Below are 20,760 nucleotides of genomic sequence, written 5' to 3'. Positions count from 1 at the left end.
GCAGCAGCAAGAGTCGAACACAGTGGAGCTTTGTCTCTCCTGCAGCACCAACCCCAAGCTTGCCTGGGACTCCCTTAGCACTAGACAGGTAGCAGGCCCACTTTTCCGTGTCTTTTAAAAATTATCTGATCAACTAAGAGATGGTAATTTGGTCTGTGCTTTACTCTATCTGAATCCCCAATATAATGAAGAACCTTATAATTGTCTGTTAACTTATGGGTATAATTTGTTCAGGTCCATTAAACCATTATTGCCCTCCTATAGTCTGCCATTCTTCCACAAAAGGTCCTGGCCTTGGGTGTGTTTCTTTACACACACACACACACACACACACACACACACACGCTTATCTTTTAAGCTTCTCATCTTGCTTTGGAAAAAAAACTGTATCAAAGTGAGCCTGACGGTTCATTTTCCGGACCACGAGCGGGGAAGAAGGCGTTTTAACGAAATTGGTTTTTACTCGGTATTTTTGTCACAGATTGGGAGGTACAAACCGCAAGAAAAACTAGTTTCTTGGCGTGTCACCAACTCTGGGGTTCATTGATCAATCACACCCAAACTCATTTACTAACTTAAAAATATATATCGTGGCAAGGTTCGTTTACATAAGACTTGGACCGAAGCCGCCACAATCTGCGGTAATCTCGTGTGGAGTCATGGCCACCGAGCCCTTCACTTTCCCTCAGGAGCTCCCACGCCTCCCCGGTCCCCAAGGACACCCGGCTGTCCCTAGCGGCTCTGAGTACCCTGGGGAAGGCCTCGAAGGGAGGCCGAAGAGGCCGCGGCAAGAAGGGAGGACGGCAGGCGCGGGCAGCACCCGGACTTCAGTTCACGACTCCGTTATTCCACGGAAAAATGGAACATTCCGCTCCTTCCGCCCGCAGAGGGGAGGTGGGGAGAACCCTTCGATCTCGTCTGGGAGCGGCGACGCGGACGCAGCGACCCAAATCCGGGACGCCGGGAACCGCATTACGGGAATCGCAGCCGCTCGGAGGGCCTCCCCGTCGCCTTCGGGCAGCCGCTGAGCCAATGCCGGCGCGCGTCGGGTCTCGCGGGCGCCAATCAGCTTACAGATCCCAAGTCCGGGGGCGGGGCGTTACGGGGCGCCGCGGGGCGGGGTCAGGGGGCGCGTCGCCCCGCCGCGGGAGGAGGGCCGCGTGCCGCGTCTGCGGGAAGGAACCGGGAGTGACCCGAGGCCCGGGCGAGGAGCCTACAGGCCCGCGGAGCCCCGTGGGGAACGCACGGACGCAGCTGAGCTGGGGGCCGCGGCTGCCGGCCGACGGGCCCGGCCCAGCCTGGCGCCGAGGGGGACGTGCACTGTGGACACGCGGAGGAGCGAGTCACCGCGGCCTTTAGGTGAGGAGGGGCCGTGGTCGAGCTGAAGGGCCGTGTAGCCGGAGGGGGAGGGCTGCGTCGGGGCGGGCCAGGGGACCTGGCACTCGAGGGGGCCACCCTTCTCCGGGAGAGGGGCGCCCCGACAGCGCGCGCCCCAAACTTCTTGTTATCCCAGCCTGGAAATCCCCACATTCCTTCCTCTCCCTGTTCCCACACCTCCGAATTTGATCTCCACAACTTTATCACCTAGATTTAAGTACAAGCCTCACTTCCAACACCACACACATACACAGACACACACACACACACACACACACACACACGCCCTTCTGGACCATACCCCTTTTTGGTTACCAAATCCCCACTTTTTCCCCAGTCCTCTTTCCATCTCCCCTTAAATTCCAGTAGTCCCGCACTTGACCCTTCATTTTCAACTCGGAGGTGAATTTTCTTTCCCCAAAGCCATCTTTTCGTACTTAAATGGTAACGTTTCAACGTTGCTGAAAGTTACACCATACTTACACAATTTCCAAGCTAATGTCTCTTTTCTTCTTTTGATCGCTTACATGGCCTGGCCCTAATGAACCCCGCATACCACTGTATTGTAAAGGCGCCGAATTCTGTCTTTTTAAATTCTCTCACCCCCTCCCCCAAGTTTAAAGATTATTCCAAGTAGCAAGGTTCTGTTTTTCAGTATTTTTTCAAACTGAAAAAAATATCACAGCTTAAAAATAAGACCTGCCACTTTTGTTCTTTTCTTTTTTTCTTCAGAAGGAAACCCATTTCGGTTTAATTTGTGTAGTATTGGGCATTTCAGCGATTATACTGCTTTAAAATAATTACTTGTTAGAATGCCAGGATGAATATTCTAAAAGATTGGAGTGTTTGGTTTAGTCAGTGCTGTAAACAAACCCTTTAGACTGTGTGACTGCCAGCTTCAAGTTGGAACAACTCTTAATTTGAAATTACTCAGATCATCATATGAGCTATTCGCCATTATCATAATTTCTTAAATTCATGTTAATTCCTATTTGGAAGTATTTTTTAACTGTAAGCTGGAATACTACAATGTTAGAACCAACTTGCTATTAAGTTAAATTGTGCTTTCCAAATATTTCTCTTTGGGGACGATTTTGAACACTTGTTTTTAATCACAAGTGGAAGAAAAAAATTGCAGGATGGAGAAAGTGTCAGAAAAGGAGGATAAATTTTGTAGTACAATTTTTCTTTCATCCCAATTCCATATTATTGACAACACTTGTTTAATTTTCTTATAGGTAATTTAGAATATTATAAATACACAGCTAATTTAATACATTTTCTTAGGTAATGAAAAATGTGTTCAGTTATTTACGAATTGCCGTGTTTTCAGTTTATTTAAAATTTTTCCAAGGGAATTTGCATTTCAGTTAAACGTTAGGGTGGATGTCGATTATCATATACCTGTGAAGTAGGTGTTACAATACCCACTTTATAGAGAAGGAAACTGAAGCTCAGGGTCCCTGTGAAACCTAGATCTATGTAATTGCAAATCCTGTACTCTCAATCAGTCACTGTGTCATGTTAACACATTTCTCATAGAGGATCCACTGCTACAATTTGGTTTGGGAACTTAAGAACTCCCCAAAATTCTTCTGTAGGGAGGGTTTTTTTCTCCCAGAAGCTATTTCAGAGCAGCTTATTTTAATGGGAGTCAGAATTCCCTGGCGCTAATACATTTGCAGCTTGGCTCTTAGAGAAGCATGGAATGTTCTCACAGTCTTCTCCGTTTCTTTGATTGCAAAGACATTTTGATCAGAGTTGAAGTTTCTACTGAGCTTTATTATTTTACATAACAAATACTAAGCACTTAGTACTTGCTGTAGGAACGGACAAAGATGCATGAGTCGTCCTTAGGACCTTCAAAGAGTTTACAGAAATTGGGTAGACATTTTGTGAAAAATGACAAGGATGCAAGGCAGTTTTAATTATATGCAGAGTGATACAGAAGATGCTATAGGTATTTAAATTAGGGAGTAACCATTTAAGAGTTGAAAGGATCAAAGGATTTAACAGAGGTCAGCCTTGAAACCTGGGTAAGATTTGGATAAAGGGAAAAATGAAAGGAGCCCATTCCAATAGAGGTATCTGTGGAAAGGGTCAGAAATAATCAAGGTATAATAATTATAATAGTCAATATATGTGTAATGCTTATTTTCTGTCAGTCACTGTTTTGAACACTCTGCTTATATTAATTCATTTAATCTTCATAACCTTATGAAGTAGATCTTACTATTCTCCTTTTATAAAGAAGGAAACCCAGGCATAGAGAGCTTAATTAACTCTCCCAGTGCCACACGGCTATTAAGTGGTAGATCCAGAATTTATACCTCGACAGCCTGGCTTCAGGATCTGAGCTCCTAAGGATGGTAAATATACTACCTCTTCATATAGTATACTTGAGTGACAGTTAACTAGAATAATATGGCCATTCCGGAAGGTCTTTTAAAACCCACTCTTAATTGTCCGCTATGTGCTTCAGAGTATGTTAGATTCTCAGGATATCAAGACATATAAACAAAAATTACAATACATTTATGAATTATGAATCCTGTTAGGGAACTGTATACAAGTGCATTGGGAGCAAAGATGTTTGTGGGAGTGGGGGGGAATTCCACAGAAGAGATGATGTTTCATCTGAGATATAAACAGTGCAGAACAGTTTGGAGAAAGACATTCTAGAGCCAAGGAATAGCATTTGTAGAAGCCCAAACTCTGAAATAGTAAAATGTGTTAGAGAAAGTCTAGTAGTTTGCTGTGACTTGAGCTTAAAGTCTGTAGGGGTAGCTGGTAAGGCATGATAAAAGGTAAGACCAAATTGTGTATGGCATGGTGAAGTCAAGTAAAATGAAGAGCTTAAATATTTGCTTTGCATTTGGAAAACTACAAATATAATTTCAGCATGAGCAGAGTAGAAACCAGATTGCTCACTGTTTTCTCTAGAGCTTGAGGGCAAAATCTGAGTAAAGGGTTTTGGTTTTTTTAGAATAGATTTAAATATTGAAGAAGATAGATTGGGCAGGCACACTGAAACCAAATTTTTAGGTTCTTAAATAGCTGAAATATTTGGCATTATTATTCACCCTTTAAAAAGCTTTTGAGGAAAAGAGTGACAAGTTTAAAGTATGCTTAGAGAGATTTCATCCATCAATAATAATGTTCAGAATGATTTGGAGGGAAGAAAGAGACTAGAAGCAGGAAGGCAGTTATAAGTATTGAGGTGAGCAGTGCATAAATTAGGTTGGTCATGGTGGAGGGTAGAAAAGAAAAAACAAGTGGGAAGGATCATGAAGGAAGACTGAATAAGATTTGTAACTGAGAAAAGCTAGAATGTAATGGATAGGCAAGAGACAAGGATGGACCCCATCGTAGGAAATTCAAGAAGGGTGAGTGTTTTTAGATGAGGGGGAAAAAATGTACTGTGATTTTTTTTTTAAAGTGCATGCATTTATGTATTTATGTGGGCATGAGTATGTATATATGTGTACGTTGTTTTTAGACCTGTTAAACTTATTTGAGTCAGAGGCAGAATATCCAAGATGATGATACATAACTGAAATTAGAACATCTCAATCAGAATATTTGAAATTATTTTGTGTGAAGGTAGTAGTTGAAGTCATACATTTTTGAAGAAGTTGGTATTTTAAAAGAATAGTAGATGCCAAATACTTTTGGGTACATTCATAGCCAGCAGATAAAACCTAGCAGAGAATTCAGTGAAGGAGACAGTAAAGTAAATAAAGGAAAGAATATAACCACATGATATGGTTACATAGAAACCAAGAGATATGAGAAATTCAGAAAGCAGAGGTGGTCAACAATGTGAAATGCTTCAGAAATGCTTGTGCTATTGTCACAATGGCTACAATCTCTTTTTTATTCTATCTAGTATATCTTAGTGAGATTTAATGAGAAGTGTTAGCCAATTGACATGAGTAAGAAAGCTACATCTCTTGAAATGTGGCTATAGTATAGATTATTGTTTTAAAGCTGAATGTATACATATCCATAGCAAGAGCTTCATTCCTTTCAGCACAATAAATCTGTTGCCCTGTTAAAATTTGAATATTCAGCCTCCAAATTTTCATTTGCTCTTGATCCAAATTAATCAGTTTCATCCTTTGCTCTAAGGTAGATTAGTTTTATCATTACTTCTGAATAATGCATTTCATACTGGTCTTCTGCACAATCTGTTTTTGTTTGGATGTTCTGTTGTATGTGTTCCCCTTTGCACTCCCCCTAACACAGAATGTTTCAGATAGCACAGCTCTGGTTTGTAGACTGGCGTGCTCTGGGATTTTGCCATTGGTAATCTACAGTTACAGAGTCAAAGATGGTGTATAGTTCATGTGTATGCTACTGTCTCTGTCCAGAAAACCTTTACTCTTATTTCATGATGGGCTGTCCTGGACCCTGTCTGAATTGGGTATTCTTTATGCTCCTGTAGCACACTGTGCATATTCCACCTCTCTAAACTGAACTTCTTAAGGGCAACAACTGTTTATTTGGCTTAAACTGTATTTGTAATGTTTTATTTCTTAAGCTATGGTGAGAACATGGATGGTCATCAGAGTACTCTTTAAACCTTTTCATAGATCTCAAACAGTCAAAGATAATTTGTAAAAGACCTGCTCTAACTCTAAGGTCATAAGCATACTCTGTATTTTCTTCTAGTAGTCCTACAATTTTACTTTTGCATTTATGTCCTTAATCAGTCTGGAGTGTATGTATCTGTGATGAAGTAGGGCTCTTTATTTTTTTGCTTGTGGAGCCAGTTGTCGCAATACTATTTATTAAATAGTCCTTTATTTCCCCAGTGATACCAGTAGCTTTTTTTCCCATAAGATATTAAATTCTTATATATACTTGGGTCTGTTTCTGGACCTTTTGTTTTGTACTTGATTTAATTTTCTATTCCTATGCCAATGCCATGTTTTAATTACTATAACTTGATAGTATATCTTAATAGATGGTATATCAAGTATTCTGTTTATTCTCTTTGAAAATTGGCTTTTGGCCATTTTCTAATATTTTATGTGAAATTTTAAATTGGTTTGTAAATTAAACCACTTTGCAATTTGGATTAAAATTGTATTTCATTGATATATTAATTTGTGAAGAACTGATATCTCTCTCTCCCCCTCCCTCTCTTTCTCTCTCTCTCTCTCTCTCTCTCTCTCTCTCTCTATATATATATATATATATATATTTGTTCCATGATATTTAAGTCTTACTAATGAACTTTTTAGTAAAGTTTTATAGTTTTCTCCATAAACTATTTGCATTGTTCTGATTTAATTGTTTTTCCTAGATATAGTTTAGTTTTTGATGCTATTGTCAATAGGATTTTTTTCTATTACATTTTCTAACTGGTTATTGCTGAGAGAGGGGTTTTTTGGTGATCATTTGTTCAGCTGTTATGTTAAACTCTCAGTGGTTCTAATAGTTTGTTATTTGATTCTCTTTGTTTTCATATCATCTACAAGTTTTTTCTTTTTCCATTTTTATATCTTGTTTTTTGTTTATTATATTTTTGTTTAAGCCTTCTAGAACAGTGTTGAATAAGTGATGACATCAAGCATCTTGTTTGAATCCTGACCTTAATAGGAATGCCTCTAATTTTTATCTTTAAATATGATGTTTACTATAGGTTTCTGATAAAGTACTGTGGCAGCAACACCAAGAGCTGCACTGATAACAGCTGTTAGCATTTATTGAGTATGTAGTATGCGGCAGATGTATACTACACTGCACTCGGTGTATACTGACTTATTTAATCTTTTTTTTTTTTAACATCTTTGTTGGAGTATAATTGCTTTACAGTGGTGTGTTAGTTTCTGCTTTATAACAAAGTGAATCAGCTATACATGTACATATATCCCCATATCTCCTCCCTCTTGTGTCTCCCTCCCACCCTCCCTATCCCACCCCTCTAGGTGGTCACAAAGCACCGAGCTGATCTCCCTGTGCTATGTGGCTGCTTCCCACTAGCTATCTGTTTTACATTTGGTAATGTATATATGTCCATGCCACTCTCTCACTTCGTCCCAGCTTACCCTTCCCCCTCCCCTGACTTATTTAATCTTGACAGAAGTCCTACGAAAGTAGGTGGTGGGGTTATCCTTATTTTACAGATTAGGAAAATGAAAATTAAGGATATTAAATAACTTGCCTAAGATGTTTTACAAAAAATAGAGGAGCTAGGATTTGAATACAGGCAGTCTGATTACAGAGTCCATCCTCTTATCTACTTCATGAATATAAAGATGGTCTCTTTCAGTCTAGTTTTCTAATACTTTGTTGTTATTTAAAAATTATAGCTGAACAGTTGTTGAATATTATCAGATGCTTTTCAAGCATCTAGTGGAATGATTGTGTTATTTTTGTCTTTAATCTGTTAGAAAATATAGTGGATAACATTGGCATCTTTTCTCATGTTGAACCATACTTGTATTTTTTTTTTTTTTTTTTTAAATATTTATTTATTTATTTATTTTTGGCTGTGTTGGGTCTTCGTTTCTGTGCGAGGGCTTTCTCCAGTTGCGGCAAGCGGGGGCCACTCTTCATTGTGGTGCACGGGCCTCTCACTATCGCGGCCTCTCTTGTTGCGGAGCACAGGCTCCAGACGCGCAGACTCAGTAATTGTGGCTCACGGGCCCAGCTGCTCCGCGGCACGTGGGATCCTCCCAGACCAGGGCTCGAACCCGTGTCCCCTGCACTAGCAGGCAGATTCTCAACCACTGCGCCACCAGGGAAGCCCCATACTTGTATTTTTAGGCAAAATACTTGTTGGTATTTATGGGGTTTTTTTCCTTTTAAATACATTGCTAGAACAAATTTGCAAATGCTTTATTTAGGTTTTTTCACACCAATTCATAATAGTTTGACAATAGTTTTCTTGTGTAATCCTTGTTTGATTTGGTATCCAAATGACTCTGCAACTTCTGGCCAAAACGGGGAACAAGGATAAGGTTTACCCTCATGTCTGAAACAACCATAAAACAGAAAATATACATAGAACAGTGATAAGACACTGGACACTGGATGATGAAAGGCAATGATCTTGTGAGATGGGAAACAAATGAGGTAGATCCTATGATTGAACTAGCGTACTACCTTGAGAGAGTTTCCAAACCATGTCATAGGTTGGGGAAATCTAGGCTAAGCTCAGTGGATATTCTTTGAATTGAAGAAGATGGCTGGAGTTCATAGAACAGAATACTGGAGAATCTTGAAACTCTTGAAACAAGAGAATTCTTGAAAGCTTCAGAGTCCCCTTAAGCTGTTTAGCTGAGTGCATGCATATAAAGAAACTGCCGGGACTTCCCTGGCAGTCTAGTGATTGAGACTCCACACTTCCACTGCATCAGGTGTGGGTTCGATCCCTGTTCAGGGAACTAAGATCCCACATGCCATTAGGCGCAGCCAAAACAAAGCAAACAAAAAAACAACAACAAAAAAGAAACTACTGAGAAAGAAGCTCATGAAAGGATTAGAGGTAACAGTGCTTAATGATTCCACAGGGTTAGGAATTGTGCCTGTCCTCACCAGCCAGATTGGAAACCATCTTGATTCATGAGACATTGGATAGAGTACACAGAAGGGTCTTGTGTCAGTAGTAGGGAATAATTAGTCCCAGAATAAGCACTGCTCCAATCCCACCCAACTTATCTTTAAAAGCAAGACCTGAAAGGATCAGATTGTTTTCAAGTAAGTTAACTGTGTCCTGGAACAGGACAGGATTCTGTGTTCAAGAATCTTTAATAGGAATACAAAAGTATCCGACACACAACAAGGTAAAATTCACAATGTCTGACGTTTCATCAAAAATTACCAGGTATGCAAAGAAGCATGAAAATATATATATTAGAGAAAATTCAGTTAATCAAAACTAACCGAAAACTGACACATGTTATAATTATCAAAGACACTAAAGCAGTTGCCATAACTGTGTTCTATATGTTCAAAAAGTAGAGTTATGGAAGATATGAAAAAGACCCAAATTAAACTATGCTAGGTATGATTTTAGATACTAGGAATATAGCAAGGAGCAAAACATACAAAATTTCCTACCTCATTTGCTCACATTCTATTTTGGGGACACAAACAGTGTATTAGTTTCCTAGGGCTGCTATAACAGAATACCACAAACTTAAAACAAATTTATTCTTTTAAGGTTCTGGAGACCAAAAGTCCTTCGGAGACTCTGGATAGAATCCTTTGCCTTTTCATAACTTCTGGTAGTAGCTGATAGTCCTTGACATACCTTGGCTTACAGCTGCATCACTCTAATCTCTGCCTCTGTAGTCACATGGCATTCTTCCTGTGTATTTCTGTCTCATAGCAGACACCAGTCATATTGTAGTAGGGCCCCACCCTACTCCAGTATGACATCTTTTTTTTTTTTTTTTTTTAATAAATTTATTTATTTATTTATTTTTGGCCGCATTGGGTCTTTGTTGCTGTGCGCGGGCTTTCTCTAGTTGTTGTGAGCAGGGGTACTCTTCGTTGAGGTGCACAGGCTTCTCATTGGGGTGGCTTCTCTTTTTGTGGAGCATGGGCTCTATGCACGGGCTTCAGTAGTTGTGGCGCACAGGCTCTAGAGCACAGGCTCAGCAGTTGTGGCGCACGGCCTTAGTTGCTCCACGGCATGTGGGATCTTCCCAGACCAGGGCTCAAACCCGTGTCCCCTGCATTGGCAGGCAGATTCTTAACCACTGTGCCACCAGGGAAGCCCCCCAGTATGACATCTTAACATCTAATTACATCTGTAACAGCTTTATTTCCAAACAGGGTCACATTTTGAGGTACTGGGGGTTAGGACTTCAACATATCTTTTGGGGGGACACAACTCAACCCATAACAGACTATAAGCAAAATAAGTTAATTAAATAGTATTTTAGAACAGGGGTTGGCAAACTATGGTCTGCAGACCAAATCCAGCATGCATTCTCTTTTTATAAATAAAGTTTTATTGGAACTCAGCCATGCCAGTTTGTTTACATACTGTCCTTAACTGTTTTTGCACTCCAAAAACAGAGTTTACTAGTTAGTGGTCACAGAGACCTGAAGGCCCACAAAGCCTAAAATATTTATTATCTGGCCCTTTATAAGAAATGTTTGCCAGCCTATTTTAGAAGGTTAAGTGCTAGTGAGAAAAAACAGGAAAGGGAGGATATGCAATATAGGCTAGTCAGAAAAGACTTGTATGAGAAGGTGAATTTGAGCAAAGGCTACAAGGAATTAATCTTTATGTACTGACTTAGAAAGATGTCCAATACGTAGTGTTAAGGGGAAAAAAAGTTACAGAACGTTATTGTGATCCCATTTTTGTAGACTGATAAAGTATATATTTATACAATATAAAGTTATACACATAGAAACTTTTGTAAGATTATACACCAAATTGTTCACAGTTATCTTGATGGGATTATAGGGGATTTTCACGTGACATATTATCAATTCCTACTCATTTGAAAGTTTTAAAATAATTATGTATTTTCTTTGCATTTAAAAATATCATTGTTATAGATTAAATTTCTTATATGTTATTAAATTATATCAAAGGTTTAACGTGTGTGAAACAATAGTGGGGGATTCAACTCCTTATCTGAGTTTGAAGTTATCTTGTTACATTTCAAAGAGGAACGACTGCTCCTTATGCTAGAATTTAACCTAATACTGAGCAGATTTTAAAATGAATTTTTACGTCTGTGTGCATATAATAATTTGGCAGTTGAGGAGTCAGTAGCCTTAACTTACTGCTAGTGGAAGACAAAAGGTATGATTTTGTGTAAGATTTGCTTTAACTGCTTCTGTCAGATTCAGCAAAATGTTCCTTTCACATGTCTATGACATACATGGATATCAAGGAGGTTTAGATTAAGCATGGGGGAGCCAATAATGTTTCCAAGCACGTAGCAAAACTACACTAGGATACTTGAATACTCTTATACAAGTGTTTATGGGAGTGCTTTATACTGAAACTCAGAAGATATCTAAAATGAGATGCTTTCTCAAAACCTGAAAGACCAGTAAGTAGGTGGCAGGAATTTAAGTACACATATAAAAAATATTGTCAAAACCGTCTTTCTAAACAAGACTGTCCTCTCTCTACAGTGAGACCCAACGAAAAGAGCATGACATTTAGAAGCAGAAGACTTAGTTTCAGATCCCTGCTCTTTCACTTACAAATTTTGTGATTTGGGTAAGTACCTTACCCTGTCTGAATTTTTGCTTTTTCTTTTGTAAAGTTCCAATAATTAATCCCTGCCTTTCCAAACCCAAGAATGTACAATTCCAAGAGTGAACCCTAAAGTAAGCTAGAGATTTTAGGTGACTGTAGTGTGTCAGTGTAGGTTCATCCTTGGTGAAATGTACCATTCTGGTGAGTAGTGATGTTAATAATGCAAGAGGCTATACGTGTGTGGGGACAGAGGGTCTGTGGGAAATCTCCTTACCTTCCTTTCAGTTTTGTTGTAAACTTAAAACTACTGTAAAAAAAAAAAAAAACTTAAAAAAAATAATAAAATAATGATCCCTGCCCTATCCACCTGCTTCTCTAGGATATTAGGAGAATCAAGTGAAATAATTTACATGAAAGCGGTTTGTGTAATGTGAAATAGTATACAAGTATTAGTTATTATGAATTCATAATTAGTACTAATGGAATGGCACAGAGTTGGATAACTTTTTAAATAATTAATTTGATAATCAGTTAATGTAGGCAAGACTGACTTTTTGCGAATTTATCCATAATAACACTGCTGTGTATGACATGATGTAAAAGGTACCATATTGAAATGTCCCCATCCTGATCCCTGCTCAGCTTATTTATTCAACAAATATTACTTTGCCTTCTATTTGGCAGTCGTAATTCATCTACTGTTCTACAGTTATAGTAGTACGTTTCTATAGTAATAAAGTTTATACTGACAGTCTTCCTCACATGTAATGTAAATCTAAATTTATTATTCATTCTTTTTCATTCTATCCTAATTTTTTATCAAATTAAAAGGGAAAAAAACTCAAAAATCACAATCCATAGGAATAAAAATAATTTATAAAGGGTTAAACTATTAAATATTTATCAATTAAACTCCACTACTTTTTCTCCCACTTAAAAAATCCATGGAAATTAAAGTAAGAACAAACAGCTATAAGGATAGCTTTGGATTTGTTCTAATTTTTTAGCTAAATCATCCATAAACTTTGTTACTTTAACATTAATAGTAGTGAATTATTTATGATGCATCTTATGCCTCCTTTCAACACATTACCATATTGAAACCACCATAGTTGAGGAATTGCTGCTGTAGAACAACCGCTCAGTTCTTGGAAAAATCCTTTCCTGTATCTGTGGTTAGTGGTCATGTTTTGGCTTCATAGAACCTTCCAAAATAACTTGCAAATTTCAAGGAAAATCAGTATATACAATATGTGCTTATAATATATGCATAGAATATTCTGCAAGAGATGAGGAGAAAGTATAGTGCTAATAATAGAATTTTAAATTGATTATCTGTTGTCAACAGAATGAAAGGGGAAAAATAAGCAGAGTACTATCAATTCAATCAATTTTAAAACAAGATAAGCCTCCAAATGAAGTGGGCTATATTGCATATAATATTTTAGATAGTATCAATACTACTGTGTCTCCATCTCTTAGGTTTGGACTATGACATCAAGTTCCTTAATAGGTGTTCCTTTATCACATTTCAATGACAATCCTTTAAAAATTAGGAAACATTACTTTCTAACTGTTAAAATGCGAAACCTACCTTTGCCTGTTTTCCTTTTACTTGTGTTTCATGGCACTGCTCACATAAATCTAATTGCTTTGAAGTAATCGTAAATACTTTCATGGGACTTCTTGTTTCAGAGTTTTGTTATAAGACTATAGTACATAAATAGAAAGATTGCCAGTTTTCAGAACTATAAAGAAACCTCTCTACAGTGTGAACAAGGTACTTGGTAGGGTAGGTGGTCAGGATGACATGACCACATACCACTCTACCAACATGCTCAGATATTTTTCTGTTTTGTTGTTTTGATGAACAGTTGAATGATGTGGTAGATTTTTCTACTCTGGGACTATTTAAAGTTGGGAAGTAAGGAATAAAACAGGTGGAGGAAAATGGATCCTGCAACTTAGTTCTTTTATAGCTTTACCTGAGACAGTCTAAACAATTCATTATCAAATTATTTTGTTATAGAGTGACTGTTACCTGGTTAGGGAGTAAAAAAGTATTTATATTTTGTAAAATGATACTATGTTTCAAGCGTAGTACTATGAAGCCCTCATCAAGAAGTTAGTAGTTTTATCTTGGAGAGATACACATTAAGTATTTTTAATTTAAATTATATTTATTTTCTATTTTCTAAGTACTGAAGCCACAGGGTACAACATTGGAAAAGGTACAAAGAGCACACTGTAGAGTCTCCCTCCCACTCTAGTGTCTCAAACAGCCAGTGGCAGCCAGTATTTGAATTTTTATCCTTCTAGAGATGTTTTATGCACATATAAGGAAATGAGTATGTTTTGCCTTTTTTGTTGTGTTTTTGCCCATAAATAACAAATATACTGTTCTGTACCTTAGCAATGTATTTTAGATATAATTCTATATCTGTACATTTTTTTAATGACTACATGTATACTGTGTTTGGATATGCCATAATTTACCTAGTCCCCTATTCGTGAACATTTAGATTGCTTCAGCCTTTTACTATTAAAAAGAATGTTGTAGTGAATAACCTTGTACATGTGTTGTTTTGCTCATATTCATAGGATAACATACTAGAAGTAGAATCATTAGATTCAAATGTACATGTACTTTAATTTTGACTGATAGCGCAAAATTGGCCATACACCTTGTCTGGGTAGGGTTTTTGTTTTTAATTGAGGTCTCATTTACAAACAATAAAATTCATAGTTTTAGGTGTACAATTTGATGGGAAGGTTATGCCAGTTTACACTATAACTGGCAGTATATGAGAATGCCTTTATGTCGTATTCTCATAACACTGCTGATAACTTTTTAATTTTTATATTTTTGCCAGTATTCAAGGTGAGAATGATATTGCAATAGTTTTGTTTGTTTTATTATTTTTACTAACTACAACTTATATACAATAAAGTTCACAAATCATAAGTGTACAGCTCATGTTCAGTATCCCAGAATGCTCCCTTCTGTCCTCCCACCACCTTCCCTCCAAAAGAGAACCACTATTCTGACCTATCCCCATAGATTAAGTTAGCCTGTTTTTGAACTTGATATAATTGTCAGTGTCAATGCTGAGGCTTATCATGTGCTTTTAACTTAGTAAAGAACTGCCAAATTGTTTTCCAAAGTGTCTGTATCACCTTGCATTCCTATCTGGGTTGTTTTAATTTGCATCTCACTATGAGTGAGGTTGAAAGTATCATTTCATATGTTTGAGTTACTCGTATTTCCTTCTCTGTAAACTGCCTGTTCAACTCATCTTGCCTGTTTTCTTCTAAACAGGCAAGATGAGGTGTTGGAATTTTTTTAGTGATTTGTAGGCATTCTTCATATGTCAGGAGATATTTTTGGTCAGGCTATGAATTACAAACTCTTTCCCCCATTTTGTCGATTATCTTTTGAAGTTGCTAATGCTCGGTTTTGCCATGTAGAATTTTGTCTCTCTGAAGCTCTCAGTCTCAGAGTATTTACTAATAGTGCAAGACTTCATAATACAGAAACAGAATTGCTCTTTTAATTAACCTTAAAGTATAAGTTATGTTTCCCAGTAATATTTTATGTAGCCATAACTTTAGTGGGAATAAATAAAAATATTCTGAAGACTTCAACTTGTTTTCTGCATTCTCATAAGAATTTTACCACCTTTTAGAAAACAGCTATACAGTGGAAACAAAAGAGCTTTAGAAATTGTATCTGAATTTATTATGTGTAGTAAGAGTAAAAATATTTAAAATAATATTACATGTGTCTTTTACAGAAATATCTATGCAAGATGTTGACATTGCAAACTTGGATAGTGCAAGCCTTGTTTATTTCCCTCACCACTGAATCTGTAGGTAAGGTTCATGAAATATCCTACCTCCCAACCCCACAAATTAGGTTTGTGTATTTTTGTATAATTACATAATTAAGCTTATGTTGAATAATTAAATAATTATGCTTATATATTTATTCTTTCTAGGATCATTATTGAGAGAATGATGTTGTCTTAAAAATGAATTTAAGAAGTAAAAATACTCTTGATAAATTATAATTTGTATAATTTGAGTTGAAACACTCAATTACTCAGTAATCCTAAATCCTGTTTAGCTATACTAACAGTAACTTTAACGTAGAGAAGGAAAAAAGGGGTTTTTTTGTTTGTTTTTATAAAGAAAGAAATAGGAAATTTGTTAACTTTTAGCACTTCCCTCCTTAACCTTCACTCCAAAGGTGTCACTGAGCAGCAGTGTGATTGTGATAACAGAATGAAGAGGTCGCCTAGAGCAGTACTGCTCATACTAGGCCACAGCCTGTCTGAGAACTGGTGGTTATTGGTCCACAGCAAGATGAGTACAGAAATTAAGAGTAAATGTTTAGAAACTCTTTTAACAATTTGACATAGCCGTGACATCCAAGCATGTGATCAGTGGACTTGTCCCATTGAACATTAATATAAAACAAAAGTATAAGTTTGTGAAAGATTGGGAGAAGAAAACCTAAACTGATCCTTCACCACAGATAGTTTGAGAAGCACTGCTCTAAGTCAAACCCTCTTCAAGTTCAAGAATGCAGCCTCTTTTTAAACAGTTGAAATGATACAAACCTTATGTTGAAATTTTTCCTTATTTAAGTCTTTCCTTAGTCTTGAACCCAAATTTTCTTCCTTGTAACTTTTTCTCATTAATCCTAGAAATCCTTCTATAGTAGGCCCACTTTCCTTTCCCATGTTCAACTCTTCAAGTATTGAAGGACTGCTTTGCTGCTATAACCCCTCTCTTCCCCAAACTAAATTTACCTAATTATCCTAATTATTCTTTTATAGGACTTGGCTTCCAATCTATATGTGCTGATTACCCTCCTGACTCTTCTCTTAGTTTCCCATATCACATTTAAAATATAATACCATCCCACCTCTCCTACTTACCGACTATGAAACTTTAGCCAGTCACTTAATCTATGTCTGTTTCCTGATCTGTAAGATGGGGATAATAACGGTCCCTAACTCCTAGGGTTATTGTGAGAATTAAATGAGTTAATACACAGAAGGCATTTGGGCAGTGCCTGGCCCACAGTAAGAATTATAAAAAGGATAGTAATAATATATTTATTATTTTATATATTTATTATTTTATTATTATTATTGAATAAAATGCACTTAAGAAAAAAATAAATGTATCAGAACTAGACATGGTCTGAGTATAGTGATTTTATTACTTACTTTGATCTGAACATCATTTTTATTAAAGCAACATAGTTTTTTGCCTGCTATGATACACCATAGTTTCATGTTAAGCTACCTACCAGTCAGTGAAAATTCTCACATCTTTTTTTTTTTAATTTGATTTATTTTGGGCTGCGTTGGGTGTTTGTTGCTGCACGTGGACTTTCTCTAGTTGCAGCAAGCGGGGACTACTCTTCGTTGCAGTGTGTGGGCTTCTCATTGCAGTGGCTTCTCTTGTTGCGGAGCATGGGCTCTAGGCACGCAGGCTTCAGTAGCTGTGGCACACAGGCTCAGTAGTTGTGGCGCACGGGCTTAGTTGCTCTGCGGCATGTGGGATCTTCCCAGACCAGGGCTCGAACCTGTGTCCCCTGCATTGGCAGGCGGATTCTTAACCACGTTGCCACCAGGGAAGCCCTCTCAGATCATTTTCACATGAGTTACCTTTTAAGCCATTTCTCCCTCACTCTATATTTATTTCTTATCAACCTAAATAGATAATTTTCTCTCTTGCAAAATCCATTAACTATCAGTCTAATCTTTCAACATAATTTTGAATCCTATTGTTATCATCCAAATTGTTGGCAGTCCATTAGAGTCTTGTCCTTTGCTGATTTGATAAATATGTGTGTGTGTCTGTCTCTCTGTCTCTCTCTCTGTTTTCCCCCAAGTTGTTGATAAAAATGTTGAAAATAACAGGACTACATTATCTATTGCTGCCACACAGATTACTCTAAAACTTCATGCCTTAAAATGACATTACTTATTATTTCTCATGGTTTATGTGGGTCAGGAATACAGACAGGCACAGTCAGACTGATTCTTCTTTGCTCTGATGTCTGGGGCCTCAGCTAAAATATTCAAAGATTGGGGGCTGGAATCATCTGAAGGCTCATTTACTTATATGTCTGGTGTTGATGCTGGCTGTAGACTGAGGGCTTTGCTGGGGCTCTTGGCCAGAACACCACACATGGTCTCTCCACGTGCCCTTGGCTTCCTTGCATGTGGCTGGGTTCCAAGAGCAAATGTCCCAAGAGAAAAAGAGAGCTAGTCAGAAGTTGTATTTTTTTGATGATCTAGCCTTGGAAGTCACTTAGCACACTCTGTTGGCTGGAGCAGGCATAAGCACCCTTACAGATCTGAGGACAGGAGGGGAATACAGACCCCATTTCTTTGTAGAAGGAGTATCAGTCACTTTGTAAGATGAGCATGTGCAATGGGATACATATATAGGTATGACCTTCTTTGGAAAATACAGTCTGCCCCAAGGACTGAGGGCAGGCACTTCAGCATACTACTTAAGTCTCCCTCTCATTGACATTTTTAGTCAGTGATTTTTTTATGTATGAGTAATCAACCAATTAAAAATCTATTAGTTTGAAGCTATGAAATTTCTGTTTTTGTAGATCAAGAATAGCTAAATATCAGCAGTTTCATAATGTTCATTCTAATATCTGTTTTGTTTTTGTTTTTGTTTTTTTTAATAAATATTTTATTTTTGACCTCGTTGGGTCTTCGTTGTGCGCGGGCTTTCTCTAGATGCAGCGAGCAGGGGCTACTCTTCATTGCGGTGCATGGGCTTCTCATTGTGGTGGCTTCTCTTGTTGTGGAGCACGGGCTCTAAGGTGCACGGGCTTCAGTAGTTGTGGCACATGGGCTCTAGAGCGCAGGCTCAGTAGTTGTGGCGCATGGGCTTAGTTGCTTCTCGACATGTGGGATCTTCCTGGACTAGGGCTCGAACCCGTGTCCCCTGCAGTGGCAGGCGGATTCTTAACCACTGCACCACAAGGAAAGCCCCTAATATCTGTTATAGTGTATTCTAATCCACAGTTCTTCATCTTGTCTACATGAATATCCCAACTAACTTTATTAAATACCTTTATTTAAATTAAAATACTCTCTTTTTAAAATTTGATCTCAAATAGCCTAGTAGTCCTATAAAAATGGGTTTAGTTTGGTATGGGGTGGTTTCAGTGAGCCTGTGTTTCACTTTGAAAACTGAAACATTTGCCCATTTCTAGTATTTCTCTTATTCTATGTGATTAAACATTGTTATTTAGTCTCTGGTTATGTCTTAACATTCTTTAGTACTCTGAAGTATATTTCATAGGTACTGTTCCCTCTAAATATTATAGAGAAAGTAAAACAGGAGGGATTTTACCAAGGAATAAAGTAAGGTCAAGGGAGTTTTAAGGACTGGCTCAGTATCACAAGGTAACTTTTTAGTATGCCACAAGATAGAAATTTAGAGTAGTTTGTGCACTGGGACTTGCCATAGACATGTATAAATAATGGCAAGGTCATGTAAATAGGCCACATCATAGGTTTTGAAACAAAGAAATAAACATTCTGACTCTGGGCCTTATGGGTTTTATGAGAGATATGGATAAGAAGATAATTGTTTAGCTTTTTAAAGTAGTTTTATCCTTTGTGCAGTCTAACTTGGGACCAAGTTGGGAATTGGAAGAATCTGCCTGATACTTGAGGGTGACTCGGTAAAAGTATCTCAGTGTTCTCTATAAAATAAAGGGTTAAAGTAAATGATCTCCAAGGTTTTTCTCAGTTTCGTAATTCTCTGATTCTGTATGTCTTTTATCTTAACTGCTAGAACCAGTCACCTCTAAGAGACCCTTCCAGACCCCATCAATGTGACTAGATTACTTGTCTCTGGAGAGTAGTAGTAATGATGATAGGCTACCATTTATTGGAGGCCTGTTGAATACCAGGCATTGTAGTAGGTTCTTTACATAACTAATTTCTAATCTCAAAAATCTTTTCAAGATAGCCATTATTAGGGAGGGTGGGAGGGAGGGAGACGCAAGAGGGAAGAGATATGAGAACATATGTATATGTATAACTGATTCACTTCGTTATAAAGCAGAAACTGACACACCATTGTAAAGCAATTATACTCCAATAAAGATGTTAAAAATAAATAAATAAATTAAAATAAATTAAAAAAAAAAAGATAGCCATTATTAACTTCATTTTCCAAGTGAAGAAATTGAAGCTCAGATAGAACTTCAAATCCCATTGGTAAATGGGATTCACCAGAGAAAGCTGCCTTAAGTTTCTAGACAGTGAGAATAGAGAAAGAGAATAGAATCATGCCAAATATTTGAGAATTTTATTTTGATCGTAATAGATAGCCATTAAATAATTTAAAATAGGGAAATGGCATATTCATTTTTGAACAGTAACTCTGGCAGCTGTATGTAAGATAAACTAGAAGGAGGTCAGATTGTGGTATAATATGATGGCCTAAGCACCAGCAGCCAAAATAGGGTTGATGAGAAGAGGTTGATATACATACTAAGAATACAGAAAACTCAGGGGAGGAGGCTAATTAGAGAGAGGGGACTACAAGGTTATTACCTAGATGGCTGGATGGGAGTGGTGTTATTAGCAGAGGTAGAGAATAAGAATAAGAAAGAATAAATTTGGAAGGGACTATGATGCATATAGCTTTAGACATGTTCATTTTAAAGTACTTACAGAATATCTCAGGTGGATGTCTTATAAGCCATTGAAAACTTAGGAAGTTAGAGCCAGAGACAGGGGTTTAGATGTCATCAAGATGGAGTAGGTGGTAGGTGAAGCATATGGTTGTATTTTATTTTTTTATACAATTTGATTTTTTGTTTTTTAATATGAGATTTTATCCCGTATACTTATTGCGAAAACCAATGTATTTGGCCATCTTATTCTAGTCTTTCTGTTTTTTACTGCTCCCTTGCTCTTTCCATTTTGTCTGATTTTGATACATGAACAATGTAGACTATGTTTCCATGCCCCCATTCGCACCTCCAAAGGAATTCAGGACTGGCGAAGAGCAGAGACCACTGCCTGTCTTCTGGAGAGTCTAATTTAGACGTTGGGTCTGAATCGAGGAACAAGATTGGGGGCAGAGCAAATACGAATCATGCTGCAGGCAAACTGTTTCCTAAACAAAGTTAAAAT

General features: G+C 37.6%; 1 protein-coding gene across 3 annotated transcripts in view; it reads left to right on the top strand.

Annotated features, from left to right (window-relative positions):
- Positions 1-1,137: 1,137 nt before the first annotated feature.
- Positions 1,138-20,760, top strand: part of IL6ST (interleukin 6 cytokine family signal transducer) — a 46,919-nt gene continuing 27,296 nt past the window's right edge. Inside the window, exons 1-3 of one of the 3 annotated variants that reach the window (XM_061189265.1) lie at positions 1,138-1,359; positions 11,497-11,584; positions 15,358-15,436. In XM_061189265.1, the coding sequence (XP_061045248.1) occupies positions 15,373-15,436 (64 nt within the window). In that variant the 5' untranslated portion in view covers positions 1,138-1,359; positions 11,497-11,584; positions 15,358-15,372. The remainder of the gene's footprint in view (positions 1,360-11,496; positions 11,585-15,357; positions 15,437-20,760) is intronic. The other 2 variants (XM_061189266.1, XM_061189267.1) reach the window with 2 other exon arrangements.

This window comes from Eubalaena glacialis, chromosome 4 (assembly GCF_028564815.1).
Source record: "Eubalaena glacialis isolate mEubGla1 chromosome 4, mEubGla1.1.hap2.+ XY, whole genome shotgun sequence".
Classification (NCBI taxonomy): Eukaryota; Metazoa; Chordata; class Mammalia; order Artiodactyla; family Balaenidae; genus Eubalaena; species Eubalaena glacialis.
The sequence above is the reverse complement of the archived record's forward strand: the minus strand, read 5'-3'. Positions and strand labels throughout refer to the sequence as shown.